At 39.2% G+C, this 20,375-nt stretch overlaps 3 protein-coding genes across 8 annotated transcripts in view; 1 reads left to right on the top strand and 2 right to left on the bottom strand.

Moving 5' to 3' along the window:
- The window catches only part of LOC100883430 (uncharacterized), a 30,009-nt gene extending 27,781 nt beyond the window's left edge, over positions 1-2,228 (bottom strand). The window contains exon 1 of the mRNA XM_003701269.3: positions 1,823-2,228. Coding sequence (XP_003701317.1) covers positions 1,823-1,912 — 90 coding nt within the window. The 5' untranslated portion in view covers positions 1,913-2,228. The remainder of the gene's footprint in view (positions 1-1,822) is intronic.
- A 3,342-nt stretch (positions 2,229-5,570) lies between these two features.
- Syn (synapsin) overlaps positions 5,571-20,375 on the top strand; it is a 61,935-nt gene continuing 47,130 nt past the window's right edge. Inside the window, exons 1-6 of one of the 2 annotated variants that reach the window (XM_012280724.2) lie at positions 5,571-5,664; positions 11,186-11,576; positions 14,601-14,925; positions 15,144-15,397; positions 15,980-16,115; positions 16,209-16,313. In XM_012280724.2, the coding sequence (XP_012136114.1) occupies positions 14,668-14,925; positions 15,144-15,397; positions 15,980-16,115; positions 16,209-16,313 (753 nt within the window). In that variant the 5' untranslated portion in view covers positions 5,571-5,664; positions 11,186-11,576; positions 14,601-14,667. Of the gene's footprint in view, positions 5,665-11,185; positions 11,577-14,588; positions 14,926-15,143; positions 15,398-15,979; positions 16,116-16,208; positions 16,314-20,375 lie in introns of both variants that reach the window. The other variant, XM_012280723.2, reaches the window with a different exon arrangement.
- The window catches only part of Timp (Tissue inhibitor of metalloproteases), a 39,953-nt gene continuing 35,915 nt past the window's right edge, over positions 16,338-20,375 (bottom strand). For all 5 annotated transcript variants that reach the window (XM_012280716.2, XM_076533155.1, XM_012280719.2 and 2 more), the window contains exons 2-5: positions 19,396-19,522; positions 19,230-19,312; positions 18,741-18,974; positions 16,338-18,280 (exon numbers count right to left, since the gene is read on the bottom strand). In XM_012280716.2, the coding sequence (XP_012136106.2) occupies positions 18,059-18,280; positions 18,741-18,974; positions 19,230-19,312; positions 19,396-19,522 (666 nt within the window). In that variant the 3' untranslated portion in view covers positions 16,338-18,058. The remainder of the gene's footprint in view (positions 18,281-18,740; positions 18,975-19,229; positions 19,313-19,395; positions 19,523-20,375) is intronic.

The following is a 20,375-nucleotide window of genomic DNA, read 5'->3' as shown; positions in this document are numbered from 1 at the left end:
TAAGATCATTGTCTTCTTGGTAATCGATGTGTACATATGTCTAAGAATTTGTCGTATCATGCGTACAGGGACCAGTCTAGGCGAATAATAGCCGACAGTGACATTTTATGAAATTCGCCGGTGCTTTGCATTATTCATAATCGAAAGTCTCAAAGGAAAGTCCTATTATGAATAATATAAAATTGCCCGGAGAAATTGTCATCTCGAAGGAATTTATCCGAGGAGGCAAAGAACAAACAGTCGAGCATACATTAGTTTCTCTTCTAATACAATACAGACGGCTTACATAATTCATGCTTACATTCTGCGTTTCTCTACATTACACAGACTCGAGCTGTCATCCAGCTATCGGTATATTCCCAAACTTTTATCTCCCAATTGCAGCATTTGTAAGTTATGTTCTTCAATTTCTATATTTCCAAATATTCAAATTTCTATGTACGTCTACACCTTCAAAGTAGTATTCCAATCGAAATTTCCATATTCCAAATGTTTGTATTTGTTTATTCTAAATAAAAGTCGTCCATTCTAGTTGTGTATCTATTGTAGCCAGAAATACGTGACCCGAATGACGAAAACGATAATGGGGGCCAGCGTAACTTCGAGTCTGGGCATTGCGAGCGTGCTCGCACGATTCTTTGCCCACTCGTTTATCCAACACACGTAATTGTGTAATTCACGCATTCGACGTCCGTTTAGTCGATTCATGCATATTCGTACACGCCTTTGTGGCACCCCGCATTCCTGCTGGCAGCGATCACGAACGAAAGCTTTTCGTCGAGCGATATATTTCGATTTGAAACGGTGGGGCCACGTTCAGGGCCCCCTGCTACACACGCATTCCGCTACCACATTGCGGGAACCGTCAAAGCTGAACTGGAGCCGATATCCAGTCGATCGAAATTTTTCTGTCTCCCCGTGCCATACAGTTTTAGCGGATCGCGAACAATGTGGACAGACAAGTATCGCGGTTGTTACCGTAACTCTTTGCCGATATATTGCCGTTTAATATCGTGTTACGCGGTAAGCAAAGCGAATTCCCGAGCGATTCCCGCTTTTTTTACTCCTCGCGCGCAATTTCGCGATAGCACGAGCGTTCGAGTACCGTTCGAGCGAGTCCTCGTTCTCTCTCGCAGCCTCTCGTAAACCTCCACGGCTATCCGCGAGATCGTTGCCTCTGCTTTTATTTCGTTTGCAGTAGTTAACCGTTGCAGATACCGATTTAGAAGTGACGATCGTGCATGCACGCGAGATGAATGAGTCAGCTGGGGACGTACCGGTGAATCGTGGCGATTTATTGCTCGCGATCGTGCTCTATACGAAACCCTTTGTTGACAGAAAATCGCGTTAGTCTGATTTTATTTTGCGGCGTGAATCGCATGTCGCAGATTTTCAGCCGGCGATGAGCAATACAGCGATAGATAAGATAGTATGGGTAACAGTAAAACTGCATCGATGCTGCATACCAGCGATATCTATGATCTACTTATCCCATGATGCAGACACGTCCAACGAATTCCATGGACGTCCGATTAACATTCAATCTAAGTCATCGTGTATTAACAGCTTATTGATTTTACATAATAATCGGTGCTCGATCTTAATCGAACATCATCGAACTTCAAACGATCGATCTTCCGACGACGACTCAGACACTTCTGGATCTACCTTTGGTCTCTTCGAATTATGTCTCACGAGGATTCGACGCAATAGGGATCACATGCCACGGTACTACGAAATGAAATCTAATCTCTTCCATGTCAATGTTACTCGCGGCATGCGGTGTTTTTGTGTCTATTAATTTCGTGATTGGACAACTTACCTGGACGACACGAAGCGCCACCAGGGCCAAACACAGTACCGACACAGGCGCACTGGAGAACGCGTGAAAATTGGTCCTTCTCACAAGCATTTTGATCGTAGTGCGTGCCACACTGAACGGTCGACTGCGAAAACGTGTCACGTTCTTGCCAAGGCTGTCTGTCGTCGACAGACTCAGGTCACATTTTCGTCGTTTCCCGAGAACAGTTTCATCGTATCGTTCGAGATGAACGTTTCGAGACGGCCACGCGGTTCGCCGTGCCACGAAGGACGCAGGAGGAACGCTCGTTGCACGCTCGGTGAATCGTGATCTCGTGGACGGTGTCTCGAAAACTCGACAGGCTCGTCGCCGAGAACTGGAAGCGAATGTTATACTGGCGCAATAATGACTGTTCCTCCTGAACTGCCCCCAGGGACGCTCAGGTGTTCCAGTGTTTTTGGTGGGGATAGATCGCACCGGAGCGGCCATTCCCTTTTCATCCGATGTGTATGCGATCCACGCATTCATGTCTCCGAATGCAACGATGAGACCCTTCGGCTTCTCCGCGTTGTACAATGAGGACAGCACCGTGCACGATGTCCGTTGCCAACGTAGAGATTCATCTTACCGACAGATCTACTGCATTTCTGAACATTCGAGAATGTTCCTGCAACCATGGCGATGAATTTGTTCAGTTTTGCTGACATTTTGATATTTTTATTGACTGACTCATCTCCAGAATATTATCGTTTTACCAAAGAGCTAGTAGTTTGGTTACGAATTAATTTTTCGAAATAGGATTTTGGAATTGGAATTTGGATATTGACTGGGTGGATGGTTCATCCCCTTTAACCAGCCATATGATTTTTTAAGTAATCGTATTTTTTAAGAACAAATCGTTTGCGATTAAAGTAATGTATTTGTATTTTATATTTAACATTATTTTTTATTTGAAAAAATCGACTGCAGGTTTATAAAAAATTGGGTTACGAATGAAACATTCAACGTGGTCTTTGATACGTGAATTTTTTTGATGCACTTCAGAATTGAATATTATCTTGAAACTTTAATATTTGAAATTTTTAATTTGGGAATTTTAGTACTTGAAATTTTTATTCTGTGTACTTAACGATTTAAAATTTTGAGTTTTGAAAGCTTTAATATGTAAAATTTTATTTCGAAAAGCTTGAGTATTTCAAATTTTCATTTTTTAGAGCTTAGTATCTCGTTAACGGTTCATTTTCTAACGTAATACCGTAATACATATTCAGAATGCTTTAGTGAATTGACCTACATGAAAGTAATGTTCCTTCCAAGAAAATTAATTGGATCTATTGTGTCTTTTCTACTGCTTCACCTGCAAAAAACTGTTTATGTCGTTTATTATACAAAACGTAAAAAACTGTAGTCTGTAAAAAGCCTCAGTTTGAGTTCTTTCCAACATATTCCAAGATTTTAACATATACTCCAAATTTAGTTAAAAAAGAAGCTACATAAATTCCTCCCCTTTGTTCATATCCTCAGATCAAGATAACCTTACATAAGACATAAAATTTCCATAATAATACGATATTACATCGTTTGTGAAACGTGACTATCATTCCACGAAACGATTTTTATCGAGGGTAGAATGTAGAGTGGTAGACGGTCCATCCTCTTTAATATCTGAAATCTTTACCAATTCTATAATTGAATGAAAGATTCTGTATTTCCGTTTTTAATTTCTGTAACGCGTTCGTAATACTTTATTCGACGGCACTTATGTAACAGAGCTATTATAACAGTATGACACGGGTTAATTTAACGAAGTAACTGTTTGTGTCATTCTCCGTTATACTCAACTCAGGTGTATGATTTTACACAGAAGATAAATACGACACAATGAAGTACCTGTACACCGATAGTGTTTGCAGAATGAAATTAGACAAACGATTCAATAGATATTGATTGAAGGAAGATTGTAGGAATTACAGGATTGTCGATAGCCGCGTCGCTTGTAAAGGTACTGTCGCAGCACCTCTCAAGTTATCACAATGCAGACAAAAGCGAATATCGAAGACAATAGAAAGCTTACACGATCATTCGTCGATGACACGAAAACCATTCAAGATACTCATCAATTGATACTTTAAGCTAGGAATCATTTGAATGCGAGACGATTGCATTTCACCTGATTATTAGTTCTTTCATTCACTTTTGTACACGCAAATTTTCTTACATCATAATAGATATCCTTCCGGTACTGGATATAGTAGAATGCTATTTGAAATTCAAATGAATTTATTTTCAGCTCGTCGCGCTGAAATTATGCTGTAAACTGTAAATTGTAGCATAAGAAATAGATCACGAACGTTTGTGCATTTATGATCTGCAAAGTAGATTTAAATTATGCAATTTGCTGACAGGCTTTATATTCTGTAGATGAATTGTATATTTCATTCATAGACGTATCATGAATACAAAAATATTTATAGTCTAATAATAAAATAGTATATAAATAATATAACACATGCAAATGTGCCATAATCTACTCATATTTGATATAATGTTGTATATGTACATACGCCTATTGCAGGTGTATAAGGTTAATAAACAGATGAACATACAATAAAAAAATGGAATTAAATGAAACTTATTTTAGTGAATTTATTTAAAAAATTGTGTATATACCCATAATTTAAAATTTCATTCGACTTCGTGTAAACCCAGTTTTACCATCTTCCAATTACTCGATTGATTGAAAGTGGCTAGAAAAAGAAGAATGATCTCTCGAAGAAGTAAACCGTGATTCACAGTTTCTTACGTAACCAGGTGAGACACGCGTGCGTTTGACGCGAGCGAAGAGAATGCAATTTCGATGAAAATCCAACCGCGTTCGTTTTGCTCCCGAACGTTTCTTTACCCCGCAAAAATGTTACTGACCCACTTTCCCGTGGAAAACATTCCAGCATCGTTTTATCCGGCGCGCAAAAGAAAAGAAAATTGCATCGATGAAAAATACAAAGAAACGCACGCACGTTCGTGCCGATACAAAAGCGGAGATTGTTATGAATATTAATTCGATTCCGTTGCGACGAACGCGGAACAGAAATTAAAAAACGCGGAACCGGAGGACAAAGGTTTCATTTGAAATGGGAATTCCCGTTGCATGTTTCTCAGACGACCATCCCCAAAACTGTGCCCGGCCAGCTTGGAACAATAGAAATTCTATCTCTCGAAAGATTTCAAAGTACAGCCTCCATGGGTACAAAAGCTGCACGTAAGTGCAACGCCGAGGAATCGCGAATAACTGGGTCGTCGCATTAATTCTTTCATCCGACGTTGAAACGCGTTGTACGGTCGAGTGGTCTGCCACCTGGTACCGGATAAAGCAACACGGCCAGAAAAGCTGTTTTTTTCAAATGATGGAAAAAGTAAATTGCGAAAGAGAGAAAAATAATATTCTCGGTACCGCGGTACTCTAGAGTTCCGGGTGATTACAAAATAAGTTGCAGCTACCGATTGTCTGCCGGGACAGGGGTTGCATCAATGCACAGAGAACGACGGTATGTCGTCGTACTATGTAGCTTGACGTTTCATCTTCAGTCGGCCAGCAGGTGGAGCATGTTTGATGTGTATCGAACGACGTCACCCTGTACAAACACGAGGGACCGGGACCGAGCATATCGTGGAAACATGGAGGCTCGTTCCTTTTTCCCCTCTTGTCTTTAGCTGGCGACACTTAGGGAGGGTGGGGGATGATAAGAAGAACGCAAGCGCGGACCTATCGACCAGCAAACCCTCCGGGTAACACCCTCGCGATTCTCGGTCGAGGCTCACTGCTTCACCGGCAAACTAGTGGGTAGTACACGCACGCGACACAGGTGAGTACCGAGCTTTTCAAACTTCGCCTTTTTAACATGCTCGCTGTGATCGATGTTCGCCGGGTGAATGAAATAAATAATAACATTATCGGTAATATCGAAATCGGTTCTGGCGATGTTAATCGAGTGTGACACGAGTTATTGTCGTATGATCAGTATTTGCGTGCCGATCGCAGCGAGCGTGTTAATAATTGCGCTTTTGGATTATACGAGCGTGTAAATGACGCTTGTTGAACAAATATTTGCGTGTGTGCTCATTATGCATCGATTCGAATCAACGTCCGTTCCAGCGGACGTCACTTTTAGCGCTCGTGTGGTCCCAGGTTTACAGCATCTACTAGTTTTCGTTGGTTTTTGTCTTTATTGAGTTAGGGAGTGCGATGGTTAGTTTGTTTGAAAGTGATCTTTCCGAGTGACGGGCAGATCACGGGGCCCGTGGAAAGCTCGCGGGCACCGGCGTGCACGGTGCGTGCAGCGATAAGGCGTGGGGCATATCGAATCACGTCGAATCAAATTTATAAGTTTGAAAGGTTACGGTTATACATTTATTCATTTATTCAGTTATTCATTTATATATTTACATATTTACACATTTACACATTTACATTTTTACACATTTACAAATTTACAAATTTACACATTTACACATTTCCATATTTATATATTTACACATTTACACATGTATACATTTAGAAATTTATACTTTTACAAGTTTACAAATTTACAAATTTACATGTTTGCAATATTGCAAATATACAAATGCACAGATTCACAAATTCTTTAATTTCAAATTTGATAAATTGTTAATATCCGAATACAAAACTTGAGAAACATAGAAATCTCAAGTTCAGAAATTTCCGAGCTAAGATTGATAATTTGACGTGAGAGCTCGCAGATTCACGCCACAGGACGTCCGCGTTCCGTACGCTTGCGGGAGCAGTTGACCATCAGTGATCAATCCAGTGTGTACTCATACTACGATTGTGCAAAAATATTTCGCTATTCAATGTCAGATTCCTGCGTGAAACGTGTGTTAGGTTAGGTGTTAAGTTAGGGTTAATGACAGAGAGGATGATTGTTTGAGTTAAACAAGTGTCAAGAGGTCAAACGGACAAGGTCTTCTCTTGTTCGATCATTTCTTGTATTTTGAGTTAGGTTCCCTTTTCTGCTTTTGATGTTTATTGAAATCTTAATTTTCCTACCATTTTTAAGAGTGTGTAATTTATTTAAGAATAAACATTTATTAAATTTACTACAATATGCTACTTTAAATTAAAGAAAAATTTTCATAAAAAGATAAAACATCACATAAGAGATTGAATGAAATTAATAATTGTTATTTTGATGGAGACAATTTGTGTATTACTGTATACACTTAGATATTAACAAATTAACCTTCATTTGTAAAGTTTGATCCTCAGTGTTAAGGATAGGTGAAATGAATTGGTTTCACCATAGAAAAATCGAAGACTTATAAGATTCTCGTGCTTAGAATGCTTCTATCTTCGTGAGGATTAAATTTTCGTACGAGCACAATCTAGATAGTGCTATGTTATAGTTGCTAGAGACTTATAGTTGACGTGACGTGGTTATTCGCGAGGATTTGTTGCATACCTTCACGTGATTCTTTACTTTTACTCTTCTCTTTTTAACTCTTTATCAATTCTTCACCCTTCTTGCATTATTCACTATCCTTTATATTAAGGATATTAAGAAACTTTGTTAGTTTATAATTCATGGAATTAATAAAAGTTCCATTATTAATACGATATTATTATTAAAAGTTCGTAACGATGAAGGTAAGTGGAGAAATAGAAGGAAGGAAAATGAGGAAGTAAATGAATGAAAAGTACGTCCAGTCTGCGAGATTTAAATTAAAATATTTCACGGTTAAGAGCACAAATACGTAACAGGGGTGATTAAACGTTAAGTCTTCGTGATTTATTCGTGGTATTTCCGGTTTCTGCAAGCTTGCATTCGCGTACGTTTCCAGTTGCGCAGCTTTGCCAGTCAATACGCCTGCCTTTTCCTAACACCTAGGGACTCTTCCGTCATCGATTATTACTAGAGTCTACGCTAAACCTCCTAGAAATGATACGAATAACATGGATTTATAAAAACGTCATTTCATTTATACTCAAATTATTACTTGTTCCGTGGTACTTTCAAGATTGAAAGAATGTGTCCATTTTATGTACTGTCAACTTTTAAAAATAATAAAAAATGATAGAAATCGATGAAAAGATAAAAACATAAAAAGACGAACTGTAAAAGTTATCTGAATAACAAAAATGTGCAAGGTACCTATCGCACTCATGTCAAATATTGTGTTTACAATTTAAAGCATGGTTAACAAAAAATGTTCACTTAATCTTCCCGAGTTTACAACAGTTCACGTTTGTCCAAAATTTATTTTGGCAAACTTCAACGTTGTTAAAAATTAGATCTACCACGAACAACATACATCCCCTAAATCTCCCTCAAAGTTCCGTCGAGCCAGCGTGAATATTTCGAGGCACTAGCTTATTCAAAATTAGAAACAATTACGTAGATCCATTAGCCTATCAGTATCAAGTTGCAGGCGCAATTTAAGCAGCAAACAAATAGCACCCTCAGCGCGTCGTAAGGGGTGAGTACAAATTTCTGTCCGCAGGTGGTAGAAAAATTGATACTTGCGTAAGAGAGCACGTAGAGATCCTAACGAAGACTGGAATTCATTGAAACTCATTTGAAATTCAATCAAGTTACCCATCTCCTGCATTAATTGAACGTAGACCGAGTTGTCGTGCGCGGCAATGGTCGGTCTTAGTTTAAAGTTTCAAGCAGTTCTGATAGGAAAACGCCTCGAAACCGGAAGCTAGATACGACAGTTCCAAGTTGGAGGAAATCGTACAAGTTTCCTTGACGTCTACTTCAAACTTTTCGTCCCGATTCTTCGTCTTTTACGACATTTAACCCTTCCATCTACGTGGAAACTGTGAAGTCACGCGCCGCGTGAACCACCAATTATGCAAATTCCTGAATAACCTTTGACCTGTTTTAACCCCTCTTTGAATTAAGAGTCACCATGCTACTCCAAAAGTTTAACTAAGCATGAATTAATGTGTGTTGATATAATTGGAGACTCTCGTTATACTGCCGTGCGTTATCTTGTTACGCGTGGGATCTCGAGTTACATGCGTTATGTTGTTACAGGTGTTACTACGATGGGTATTTACTGTATGCTGTGTTTCTTACGTTGTGTAGTTGATTCGCGTTGTGTTCTACGCTCGTCGAATTTTCTATGCGTTATACTTTTTACGCGTTGGGTGCTCTATGCATTATATTTCCCATGCGTTGTGTTTTCCACGTGTCGAGTTCTCCACGCGTTATATTTTCTACGCGTTGCACTTTCTACGCGTTGTGTTCTCTATGCGTTGTAACGTCTACGCGTTATATTTTCCACGCGTTGTGTTCTTCACATGTTGAGTTCTCTACGCGTTGTATTTTCTACGCTTTATACTCTCTACGCGTTGTATTCTCTATGCGTCGTAACCTCTATGCGTTATATTTTCACGCGTTGTGTTCTCCACACGTTGAGTTCTCCACGCGTTGAGTTCTCCACGCGTTACACTTTCTACGCGTTGTATTCTCTATGCGTCGTAACCTCTACGCGTTATATTTTCCACGCGTTGTGTTCACCACACGTTGAGTTCTCCACGCGTTGAGTTCTCCACGCGTTGAGTTCTCCACGCGTTGAGTTCTCCACGCGTTACACTCTCTACGCGTTGTATTCTCTATGCGTCGTAACGACTACGCGTTATATTTTCCACGCGTTGTGTTCTCCACGCGTTGTGCTCTCTACGCGTTGCATTTTCCATGCGTTGTACACTCTACGCGTTGCATTCCCCATACATTGTATTCTCCACACATTGTACATTCTACATATTGTATTCTCTACCTACTACATTCTCTACATTCTGTAACCGCTGCTCATTGTATTTTCCACACATTGTACTTTCCACGTGTTGTCCCAACGTATTGTACTCCCCAGTCATTTATTCTATACATTGTAATCTCTGTTATTATAATATCACATCATATTCTTCACACGTTAGATCTTCACACATAAAATTTCTCCCATTGTGTCCCTTGTACATTACATCACCTTTGTATCGCTACACACTGCTGATAACATAACAAACGTTTACATTCAAAAATTTGCACCTCTATTATCTCGCAGAGTAGTAATTTTGTAGAGTAGTCTCACTCTCAAAGAATAATTTTATCAACACAAAACTACCCTCGAGGAAAAATATTATTTTTTCACGCATCGACAAGGGGTTAATTATAAAGTTATCAGCAAATCGGTGCTCGGAAAAGTTTATCACCGATACAAAAGCACTCAAAGTGTTAATCTTCGTTAATTGACCTCGCATCACGATCACGGGGTTGCGTGTCGCGTTTTTCAACTTCAAAGAACACGGACTGGATTTTCCCTCTACCGTGCAAGTCAATTACGCCTTTTTCTTCTTTTCATCCACGAAAACAATCGGTACCCTTTTGCAGAGCAGCCACGAGCCAATAACTCGTTATCTCTGGTCTTTATCGCGATTCGATATTCGAGGGTGGCTGAAATCACTGTTCCGTGGTAGTCGAGCAAAACACACAACCCGTGTAAAAAATTCTGTAGCATGTAAAGTCACGTTGTACGGTATCGATCAGTAAGGTATCAAGCTCTACTTTTGCCGTGCTAAATTTCTACCTGCATCTCGAGTACTTTGAGCTTTCGCTCGGACGTTTTTATCTCGAGCATCACACGCTACATCAAGAAATTAGAAATCTAATTTTAGAGAATATTTGGAGAACTATGGATTAAAATCAACTTCTTTACAAGTTAGATTTTTTTTTACTATTGAAATCTTTGAATGAAATCTTTTTTACTATTGGAGGTTCTATTACTTAAAATTTTTATAAATTCGACTGATACAATTAATTACACATTTATTTTCTTTAGTGATAATATATATCTTTAACTTGATAGGAGAGTAGTTAAGGCAAGTTCAAAAACTTTTGTTTAATAAAAAAATGTATGTTCAATGAACATTATTCCGACTTTGATAAAATTGACATAAAACTTGGGTAAAGATATTTATTGTCCAATTTTATTAATTTTTAATAAATCTTCTGCAATTTTATATTTAACACCCAGTAAATTTTCATTGTTCCAAAGTTCCTCGCATGTGACAATAACAAAGCGACACAAAGATATGAAAGGTCCAAAAGCTTTCACGAAGCCCGTAGAATGACCCGTAGCAGACATATTAGGGAGAAAGGTGCAATCAACACATCAGGTGTCGTTCTAGAAACCTAATTTCTTATCTCACCCTTTGCAGTTTCGCAATGCTTTCATCAAATGCATATTTAATAGCGCCTCGTAACAATAACGCAGTGTTACGTGACCGAACGGGTGTAATGTTAGTATTGAAGAAAATCCAGCGTCACGCTCGTTGATTCACCGATGTTTCCCTTCTTTTTGCAGATTTCAACTTGGATTATTTAGTTTCTCCTTTCTCACCTCTCTTATTTCATCCTTTCCTTTCGGGTTACCTTACGTTTCAAGCGTTATTCCGAAGACTCCGCAACGGACGCAACATCGAGATCGTTGAGCGATATTTAAAGGCTCCATTTCCGAACCCCTTGGTAGTGTAACCTAGAGAACAGGAAGGGGACAGTGTCGTCCGTTAGCGATCGACAGGAAACAGCAAGGATTCCACGGTTTTCGTCGGAAGGACGAAGTCGGCTTTAACCAGCAAGATTACAGGCCGCGGCGGGTGCGCCAAATATTGTGGTACAGCTCCTTCACCCGGCAACATTTCATTCTCCAGCTTTCGACAGTCCTTCACCTCCAATGTTAACTACCTGAAACGGAGGTGAGTGCTTCCACCGACTGCGAACTTCTTTTTATGCATGGACCAGACTGATTTGTTCGAATAGAAGAATAGAATAGCCGATAATAATCGATAACTGGGGGACGCTATGAATAGATCACGGGAATATCTCGTCACTTGTCTTCAATTTTTTATTTGTGGAGACTGATTTTGGTAACTTACTCATTTTTGGAGTTACGTGGTTGGACATTTTTTTCTTGGATGCCTTGTTTTCAAGTTTTATAATCTTCAATTTATTAATTTCCTAATTATACAATTTTCTAATTTTCTAATTCCCTAATTTCCTAATTTCCAATTTCCAATTCTGCACTTTACCAATTTCTTAATTTCCTAATTTCAAATTCCCCAATTTCCCAAATTCTCAAATTCCCAAATTCCCAAATTCCCAAATTCCCAAATTCCCAAATTCCCAAATTCCCAAATTCCAAAATTCCCAATTTCCCAAATTTCCAATTTCCCAATTTCCCAATTTCCCAATTTCCCAATTTCCCAATTTCCCAATTTCTCAATTTCCTAAATTCCCAAATTCCCAATTTTTCAATTTCCCAATTTCTCAATTTCCTAAATTCCCAATTTCCAAATTTTCCAATTTCTCAACTTCCCAAATCTCCAATTCCCCAATTTCCTAATTTCCAACACCTCAAATTGCCAATTTCCCTATTCCCAAAATCTCCAATTCCACAATTTCCTAATTTCTCAATTTCTAAAATCCCCAATTTCCGAATATCCACAGTCCTTACATTCCAATTTCGCAAAATCCCATTTCCTCAAACTCTGGAATTACCAATCTTTCAGTTTCCCTAATCTCCAATTTACCAATATCCCTAATCCCCAATTTTCAAACTCAATTTCTCCAAATTTTCAAACTTGGAAATGATCAAACCTTTAACTTTTCACAAATTCTAATACTTCTAAATTCTTAAGCATATAAATTATTAAATTTTGAAATTCCCATTTTTGATAATTTGTGAAATTCTAAATTTCCAGCTCCGAAAAGTTGCAAACTTACAAGTTGCATTTATTATTCATTCAACGACTATTTACCGCATTTAAAGCAGGTATCCCAATTTTGCCCAAAGAAAGATTTACACAGTTGCGCTAATTGAATTACACTGTAACATTAATTAACGCAACTAACTCTCGTAAATTAATTAACTACCTTCAATTTTAACTACGTAATTCAATCCGTAATTGAATTAGGTAATCAAACCATTTTGACTACCTAAATTATTAATTATGGTACTTCTGAATGTATTGAAATTACGTTAATTCCTGTTGGGATATGAATTTACGAATAATACTATTCACCGCTGATAGTCCTTTTCTGTTAGAATTTGTTACGTTCACCCTCTTATACCGTTTCAATTAAGTTTCAATCGCACTTCAATTAAAACGCGAGTTGCATTAATTTAACAAAACGAGAAATCTGAATCATCAATTCAAATGTAATCGAGTACGATGTTTCCGAATTACTGAGTAATTATAATCTATGGCACAGTTCGATTGGAATTCTGTACTCTGTAAGTATTACACGTGGCTAACAAAAAATAAAATATCTGAAGAAAAACAATTTCTTATTAAAGTAAACTAAAATCAATACCCCTCTACCATATTTTCTCATTTTTTGATCCCTCGTCTAAAAATACCTACATACTCGTATTTCCATAAAAACTTCATTAATTTTAAAATTCAACTGATACTAATCTGTTCATATACATAAATATTCAATAAATAAATAAGTCTCTCCATAAAACTAAACGAATGTTAAATAAATTATTGAACAACAAATAAATGATCGATGTATCAATGAACACCGTAAAATGCTTAACTCGGAGTTAATTAATATCGAAACACTGTTCAATGAGGTTATTGCCAGAATGAAAAAGATTAATCCCTTAATTGATTGTTATCGCGGTAAAAATAGCTTTCACGGTAATTAAGAGGTCGCAGTATTTTTAGTCGTGCAACGTTCAGATTACCGTGTTTCTCGAATCCCGATGTACTCTGTTCCGTAAAAGATTAACGTTTTCGTGGCAAAAATTGTCGCCTTTTTTCTTGTGAATCGGGTCGTTCCGAGATATAAAAGCCGGCGAATATATATGCACAGTAGCACCGAGGGGCATAGAGTTTCGGGTCGTTGTACCGGTGAAAGCTCGTGTTTGTCGGAGCTCTTTTCATCGAATCCGGTTATTGAGCGACGTAACAGCAGTGTAAAATAATGACCGGCTATCTTGATACAAAATTGGTCCAACTCGTGTCCACATTCTGTCACGCGATGCACCCCGCGATATCATAGACGATAAGTTGTCCGATTCAATTAACGCGAAGTGGCTACCTGATTTCTTAATTAAAGCAGGATCAACGACGATCGAGATTCTCGTTTCGCTGAGTGGTCATTCCAGAGCGTACATAATTAAACATTTTTTTATTACAAATATCTCGATGTTTTTCCCTAGTTTCATAAGTCTTGGTGTATGCATGAGTCAATGGAGAAACCGCTTTTGGCATCGTGCAAATTCTGCCTGAATATTCTCGACAATTCAGAGCTCGAGAAACCTTAGAAGAGGTACATTTCTTATCATCGAAATCAACGATTCGTTGGAACGTTTATGGACGCTACCCCTAAAGCTTTATCGAAAAGCATCCCCGCTGCGATTCATCGAAACCCATTTGTCGGCAATCAGATATGAGAGCGTTTTGCCGTGGAAATTCGTCACCTCATCCCATAGAGCACGAACAGTCGTCGGCCCACGTTTCACGCGAAGGCACCGCGATCAACTAAATGTCCGAGCAACTGCTGCTCAGAGAAGCGAATGTGTCATCGTTCGTGTCACGCATGCAAAACCAGCAATCGCCATCATCGCCAACGCCATGTCCATGCCATACCCTGAGCACTGGCTGTTGTTCGATGTGCATTGAAAGTGCCGGCAATAAAAAAAGCGTGAAATCGGGGGACGAAACGACCGATTGTCACTATCACGACCACCACCATAGCTTGTCTTCCAGGTTCTCGTCAGGGGATTTGAGCTCGGAGCTCGACGATGAACCAAGCACAGACTCCGGGCTGGCCTCCATGGCCAGGGATTCGTCCCAATCGTATCAAGGGGTGCCAGATCGACCTCTGCAGTCCCAACCGACACCGGTACCACCCGCTAGCCAACCACCGGTACCTGGAGCACCTCCTCCGAGTGCCACCCAACCGGCTGGAGGCGACCTGAGTCTGAATCTCAGGCCTGGGTCCAGAACCACCAGCGCACCCTCTTCACCCGCTAAGACCAGGGAGAGCTTGCTGCAACGGGTGCAGAGCTTGACCGGGGCTGCTCGCGATCAGGTAAATTCCAATTCAAAAATTTAGCATATTTTACATCTTATCGAGCCCTTAGCATTTTCAAATTTTACAAATTGAGAACTTTCAAATTTGGATGTTCAGGAACTTTCAGATTTGCAAATATTTTCAGAAATTTGGAAAGTTGATAATTTAAAAAGAGCTATATTCACAAGTATTTGAGTTTGTAATTTCATGTCATTTAACGTGGTTTTAATGATTAGGGTGCCTCCATCTTGGGAGCGGCAGTGTCCGGTGCAACGAGAGGGCCGTCGTACAACAAAGATCGATGCTTCACCTTGCTAGTAATCGACGACCAGAATACGGACTGGAGCAAGTATTTCCGGGGTCGTAGGCTTCATGGCGATTACGAGATCCGCGTTGAACAGGCGGAATTTCGGGAATTGTCGTTGACAGCTAGCGAGACTGGTACTGTTGTGTCCATGGCAGTTTATCGTAACGGGACCAAAGTCATCAGGTAAGATATAGTTATTACCACAAGATTATTATTAATTAGCATTCAAACAAAATTTGCAAGGTTCATTATTTAATATAAAAAATGAATTTAAGCTGCAACTTGGGTAAAATCATCGCGATGATTCATGATGTACGAAAATACTACGTATGGAGACTACACGTGGAGAACACAATGTGACGAAAACACAACGCGTGAAAAATACAACGTACACACAACGCATAGAAAATACAATACATGTAAATGCAACATGTCGCGAATACAACCCTAAAAGAATACGATGCGTGGAATGTAACGCATGACTGCCCATCACGTGACCGTACGCAGTGATCTAATGTGTGATCAACTCATGCGATCTAACACGTATTGTCACAGCTTTTCGCCATACACGTTGCTATCTGTATTTTTAACATGTCATAATGTTCCATAAAACTTGTGGCGATCATCGTTCAAAGAGATGATGAATTTCATCGACTATTGAAATTCTGAAACGGCAATATAACGGGAATCTACTGTATTTAAACCTACTGTGGCAGATTTTCAACTTCACATAATTGATCCGAGCAAATAAAATTTCACCCACAGATCCTTCAAGCCTGATTTCGTCCTGATACGACAGAACCTGAGGGACGCGGGAGAGGACTACAAGAACCTTCTTCTCGGTTTAATGTACGGCGGTATACCAAGCGTTAACAATCTCACGGCAATCTACAACTTCCAGGTAAGAGGTCCCTAACAAAGTTCAAAGTGGAACAGCGATTAAAAGTTTCCGTGCCTCATGAGTGAAGTTTCTTAATCATTGTTCTTATTTCAGGATAAACCTTGGGTGTTCGCGCATCTGCTTGGTCTTCAGCGCCGTCTGGGCAAAGACAATTTCCCGTTGATCGAGCAGACTTTCTATCCCAATCATCGCGAAATGGTGAGTAACGAAATAAGTGTAATCTTTTGTGTGCTTACTGAAAGAACGACCATGCGTTTCTCGTTTATTTCCCGTGTTGCGATACTTACAAAAATTATCAAATGGAAGAACTATCAACTAAATATACATCGTCTCGTGCTACGCGGGTTCTCGTGATAGGAAATGCGAACACTAGTTGATTAATTTTCGATTTTTTGTACTAAAGTTCTACCCTGAATTAAGGTTTCTTCATTGCTAAAGAATGTCATTCAAAATGTGAGCGCTCGCTGTCATCAAGATGCAAAACAATTTAAGAACCTGATCTGAATCCAGATCAATTTATTATCTTGTTCGAAGAAGGTGTACGATCGATCAGCTGAAATAACTGTAGTTATGTTTCGAAAGCGACTGCTCAGACTTTGGATGATATTCCTGATGAGACAATTTTTTGCAAAGAAACCTGATCAATTATTATCTCGATAAGTTAAATATTCGACCGTATCACAATTGTTGTTAGATTTCGATGATTCGCAGACTCTTAGAAACTGAAGTTCAAACATATCCTTCACGCAGTTTCATACATATAGACGAGACGATACTACGAAATAAACATGAGAATAATTTAAAAATGCATAATATACATGAGTAGCCTAATATGTACAACTAAAGGGATGGCCAATCGATAATCGAATACGCTCGCTGCTTCATGCTTCACGAGATTCAGTCGATTTACATTGTGGCCGAGCTCGCCGAATGATTTCGTTAAAAATCGAACGAGGTTAACAGCATCGATTCTTCTCGTACAATTCTGAATCGATACGGACTGAACTCCTTTCGCGAGCAGCTATCTTCACGACGCGAATAAATAAAACATTGAATAAGGTTCGCTCGATGTTCTCGATTATTCGAGTGCGGTAGGAAGACAATTTGAAGGATGAATAGTAAGTAGGGTGATTAATTGAACGCGAAAGATTCGACGACACAAACGCGATGCTAGTGATCTCGAAATAACTTATTATGGTAATGTAAACAGTTCCAAGAATTCGTCGGATTATATTGCATTAAATAAATGATGGTCAACTTTGCTCGGTAGACATCGAGTACTGGCGCGTGCAGTGACGGGGACTTCAAGATTCCCAAACTCTTAAATCTTCGAATCTGAGAAACTCATAAATTCTCACATCTTTAAGTATTCCAATTTTCCCAATAACTCAATTTTCAATTGTAACCAGGGTGGTATCAAACACATATCGTAACGCTATTCGAGTGGGACCCTACACTCCTCGAATAAAATCAAACAATCGTATTCAACAAGATACATATACATCGTTCACACTTTCACCGTTCAATCAACGAACTTGCAATATATTGCAAGGTTTTTTATGCCGCAAAGCTTTTCCCCTAAATCGAATTCGATCCAATAAATTATTATGATTTTTCAGGCTCAATTATGCCTAACTAATTTTTTATTCACCCTCCGATCAAATTCATACATTATTCGAAACACGAAATTTCTCCAAGTTGGAAAGATTTCGACGATATATGAATGCTACATCCCAAAAATTCGTCCCAACAGGATGTTAAAACTAATTTAAAGGGAAGAAAGTTCATCGAAACTAGCATTGATTTCTCAACGCGTGACCACGACAGTTCGCGTTCCACAAGAGTTTTCTCACGCAAGAAAACGATGATCGCAAAGTTTCGCAAAGCGTGCTGATGCTGGCAACGTCGTAGAACTCTCGCGTGCGTCGGAGCAGAGATATTCTTTAAGGTTCTCGTGCCCGTTGCTGTTCGCGTTTCTGATGATGCTCTTTGATGCAGTTCTTGTAAGGCACGGAAGGGACCCATGAACACCCGCCAGAACCAGCCTTGCACACGCCGTATTCTCTTTGGCAATCTTCAGGGCCGGGTTTGCTCTCCCATAGACACTCTTTGCCTCCCACGTTCGCTAGAACTGCACCCTTGTACCACCATGGAGTGTAATGAATCTGAAACATCAAAGACACAAATCATAAACTAGTTCTAAACAATTCATATTCAAATCTGTAACCCTTTGACTTGTAATACCGTCACTGGTGACGCACATTTCACGACAGATTGAAATTATATTCAGAGAGTTTAATACCAATTACATAATCAAAGACACCTAAGTTCAAACTATACCTAAGATTTCAATTATCATTATTTGTCCGCAATAATTTTCTGCAATATTGCTGTAATGATATTGCGATAATTAGCTGTGACGCAACTGCTGAAGAAATGATAGGTCAAGTGGTTAACTCGCGATGAACGTTCAAAGGATTATTTCGAAAAGAATTTGTGAAGCAGGTTAATTCGATTTATTCCTTCGGTAATGATGATTAGATAAGCCTGATGCTAAGTGCCGAGATGTTGCAATGTTATAGTAGAGTCTCGTATCGACGCATTTGATTGCAATTGTTCACTTACGCTGCAGTTGCAACCGTGACGGTACAGTTCCTTGAAAGCTTTCCTTTGTCTGCTTGGTACCGTTCTCCATTGCATCGATAAACCACAGATCGATATACGTGCTCGATCACCCATCGTACTTCCGCTTACGACGTATGTTTCTCCGATTTCAAGATGTACCCCGCACATGCCGTCTGAAGATGGCGTCCACAGGATATTTTTCTTCAGAGCGTGATACGACTTCGAACTGTTTACCTGTTAGGAAAATTATTTATATTACACCTTGACATTTGTGTACATTACAGTAACTTTTTACAGTTACTTCGTAGACAGATTAAAAAATGTAGTCGGTTCAGAAATATAAGGACTTAAGGACTTCAAAATACACATATAATATGTAAAGTTCATGTTTTGCTTTTATACAAAATGCATAGTAAATCAATATTGTTATAATGACCGAGAAGCAGTGGTAGGATTAAAAGCAATAACTTTTGCGATCGATGTACCAACCTTGAAAATTTTACTGGTTTTCACATTATATCCAATCGCATGCTCGTTCGAAGGAAACACCTTCTTCACTCGGACCAAGGCAACTGCGAGGAAAGATTAATAAATAGTCATGAACAGAGAGATTAGATGAATCGAGTGTTGCTCGATTATTAATGCAATCGCTTACCGAAATCTGAATTGCAAAATAGAGTCTGTGGATGACTCCTCATGCAAGAACACGCTATAACCCTCTGCACTGGTGCTAGCGATAACGCTATCAGCAGAAGGTACGTCCAAAACCTTAACTGCCACATCTGGAAGCAGAAGACATAACTATTAACTAACTGTATACTCACTGGTTAAGTTGAAGACGATTTAAATTAAAATTCGATCAAAAGAGTTTCGGAAGAAAAGTTCATTAGAAAGAGTCTCAAATATTAAAATTTACTACTGTGACAACTACCATAGTCTTTTGGGATGTAGACAGATGTACTGACAGATGAACCAGAGCGATAATGCGAGTTTACTTTAGACGGCATCAATAAATACCTAACTCTTGTAAAATAAAACACGTTTGAAGACACGTGTCATGAATAATTAATTATACCCACAGTTGTTAGCAAGCACTTTCCTTTTCAAATTCTAATCATTGTAAGGAAATAAGTCAGGAGATAATTGGTGTTCGCCGAAATGTTTCTCCGTTCTCGTTCGGGTGTCATTTATCTTCGGAATCCGATTAGGCATATCCGACCGATTCGGGATAGTTGTCACCTGTCTGGCACCACGAAGCGAATAACTTCATTTAAAACGAAACAAGCTGACTAAGGCTGAGAATGCGTGTTTCTTTTCGATAGAACGAACGGAACGCCACGATGAATCACGGTCGTTCCTGAACGACTAATCTCAATTTGCCATTTGGTCATCTAAATCTGGTAGCCTAGCTGCCCACCTGCAGACCTTGTTAATTCAAATTTATTCGATCCTTGTCGCTACCATGAATTCCTCGAAACTGATTACCTACGGTTGCCAATGCACCGCGTCGTGAATAAACTAACAAAAGTACGAATAAGGAATTTGTCTGGGTAAATCGGATCAGTGGTAGTTCGTGAAATTAATATGAATCAAGCCAGACGGGTTCATTCATGGTATACGTTGTTTTGTATTATC

This window comes from Megachile rotundata, chromosome 1 (assembly GCF_050947335.1).
Source record: "Megachile rotundata isolate GNS110a chromosome 1, iyMegRotu1, whole genome shotgun sequence".
Lineage (NCBI taxonomy): Eukaryota > Metazoa > Arthropoda > Insecta > Hymenoptera > Megachilidae > Megachile > Megachile rotundata.
This window is presented reverse-complemented; position numbering and strand designations above follow the sequence as displayed.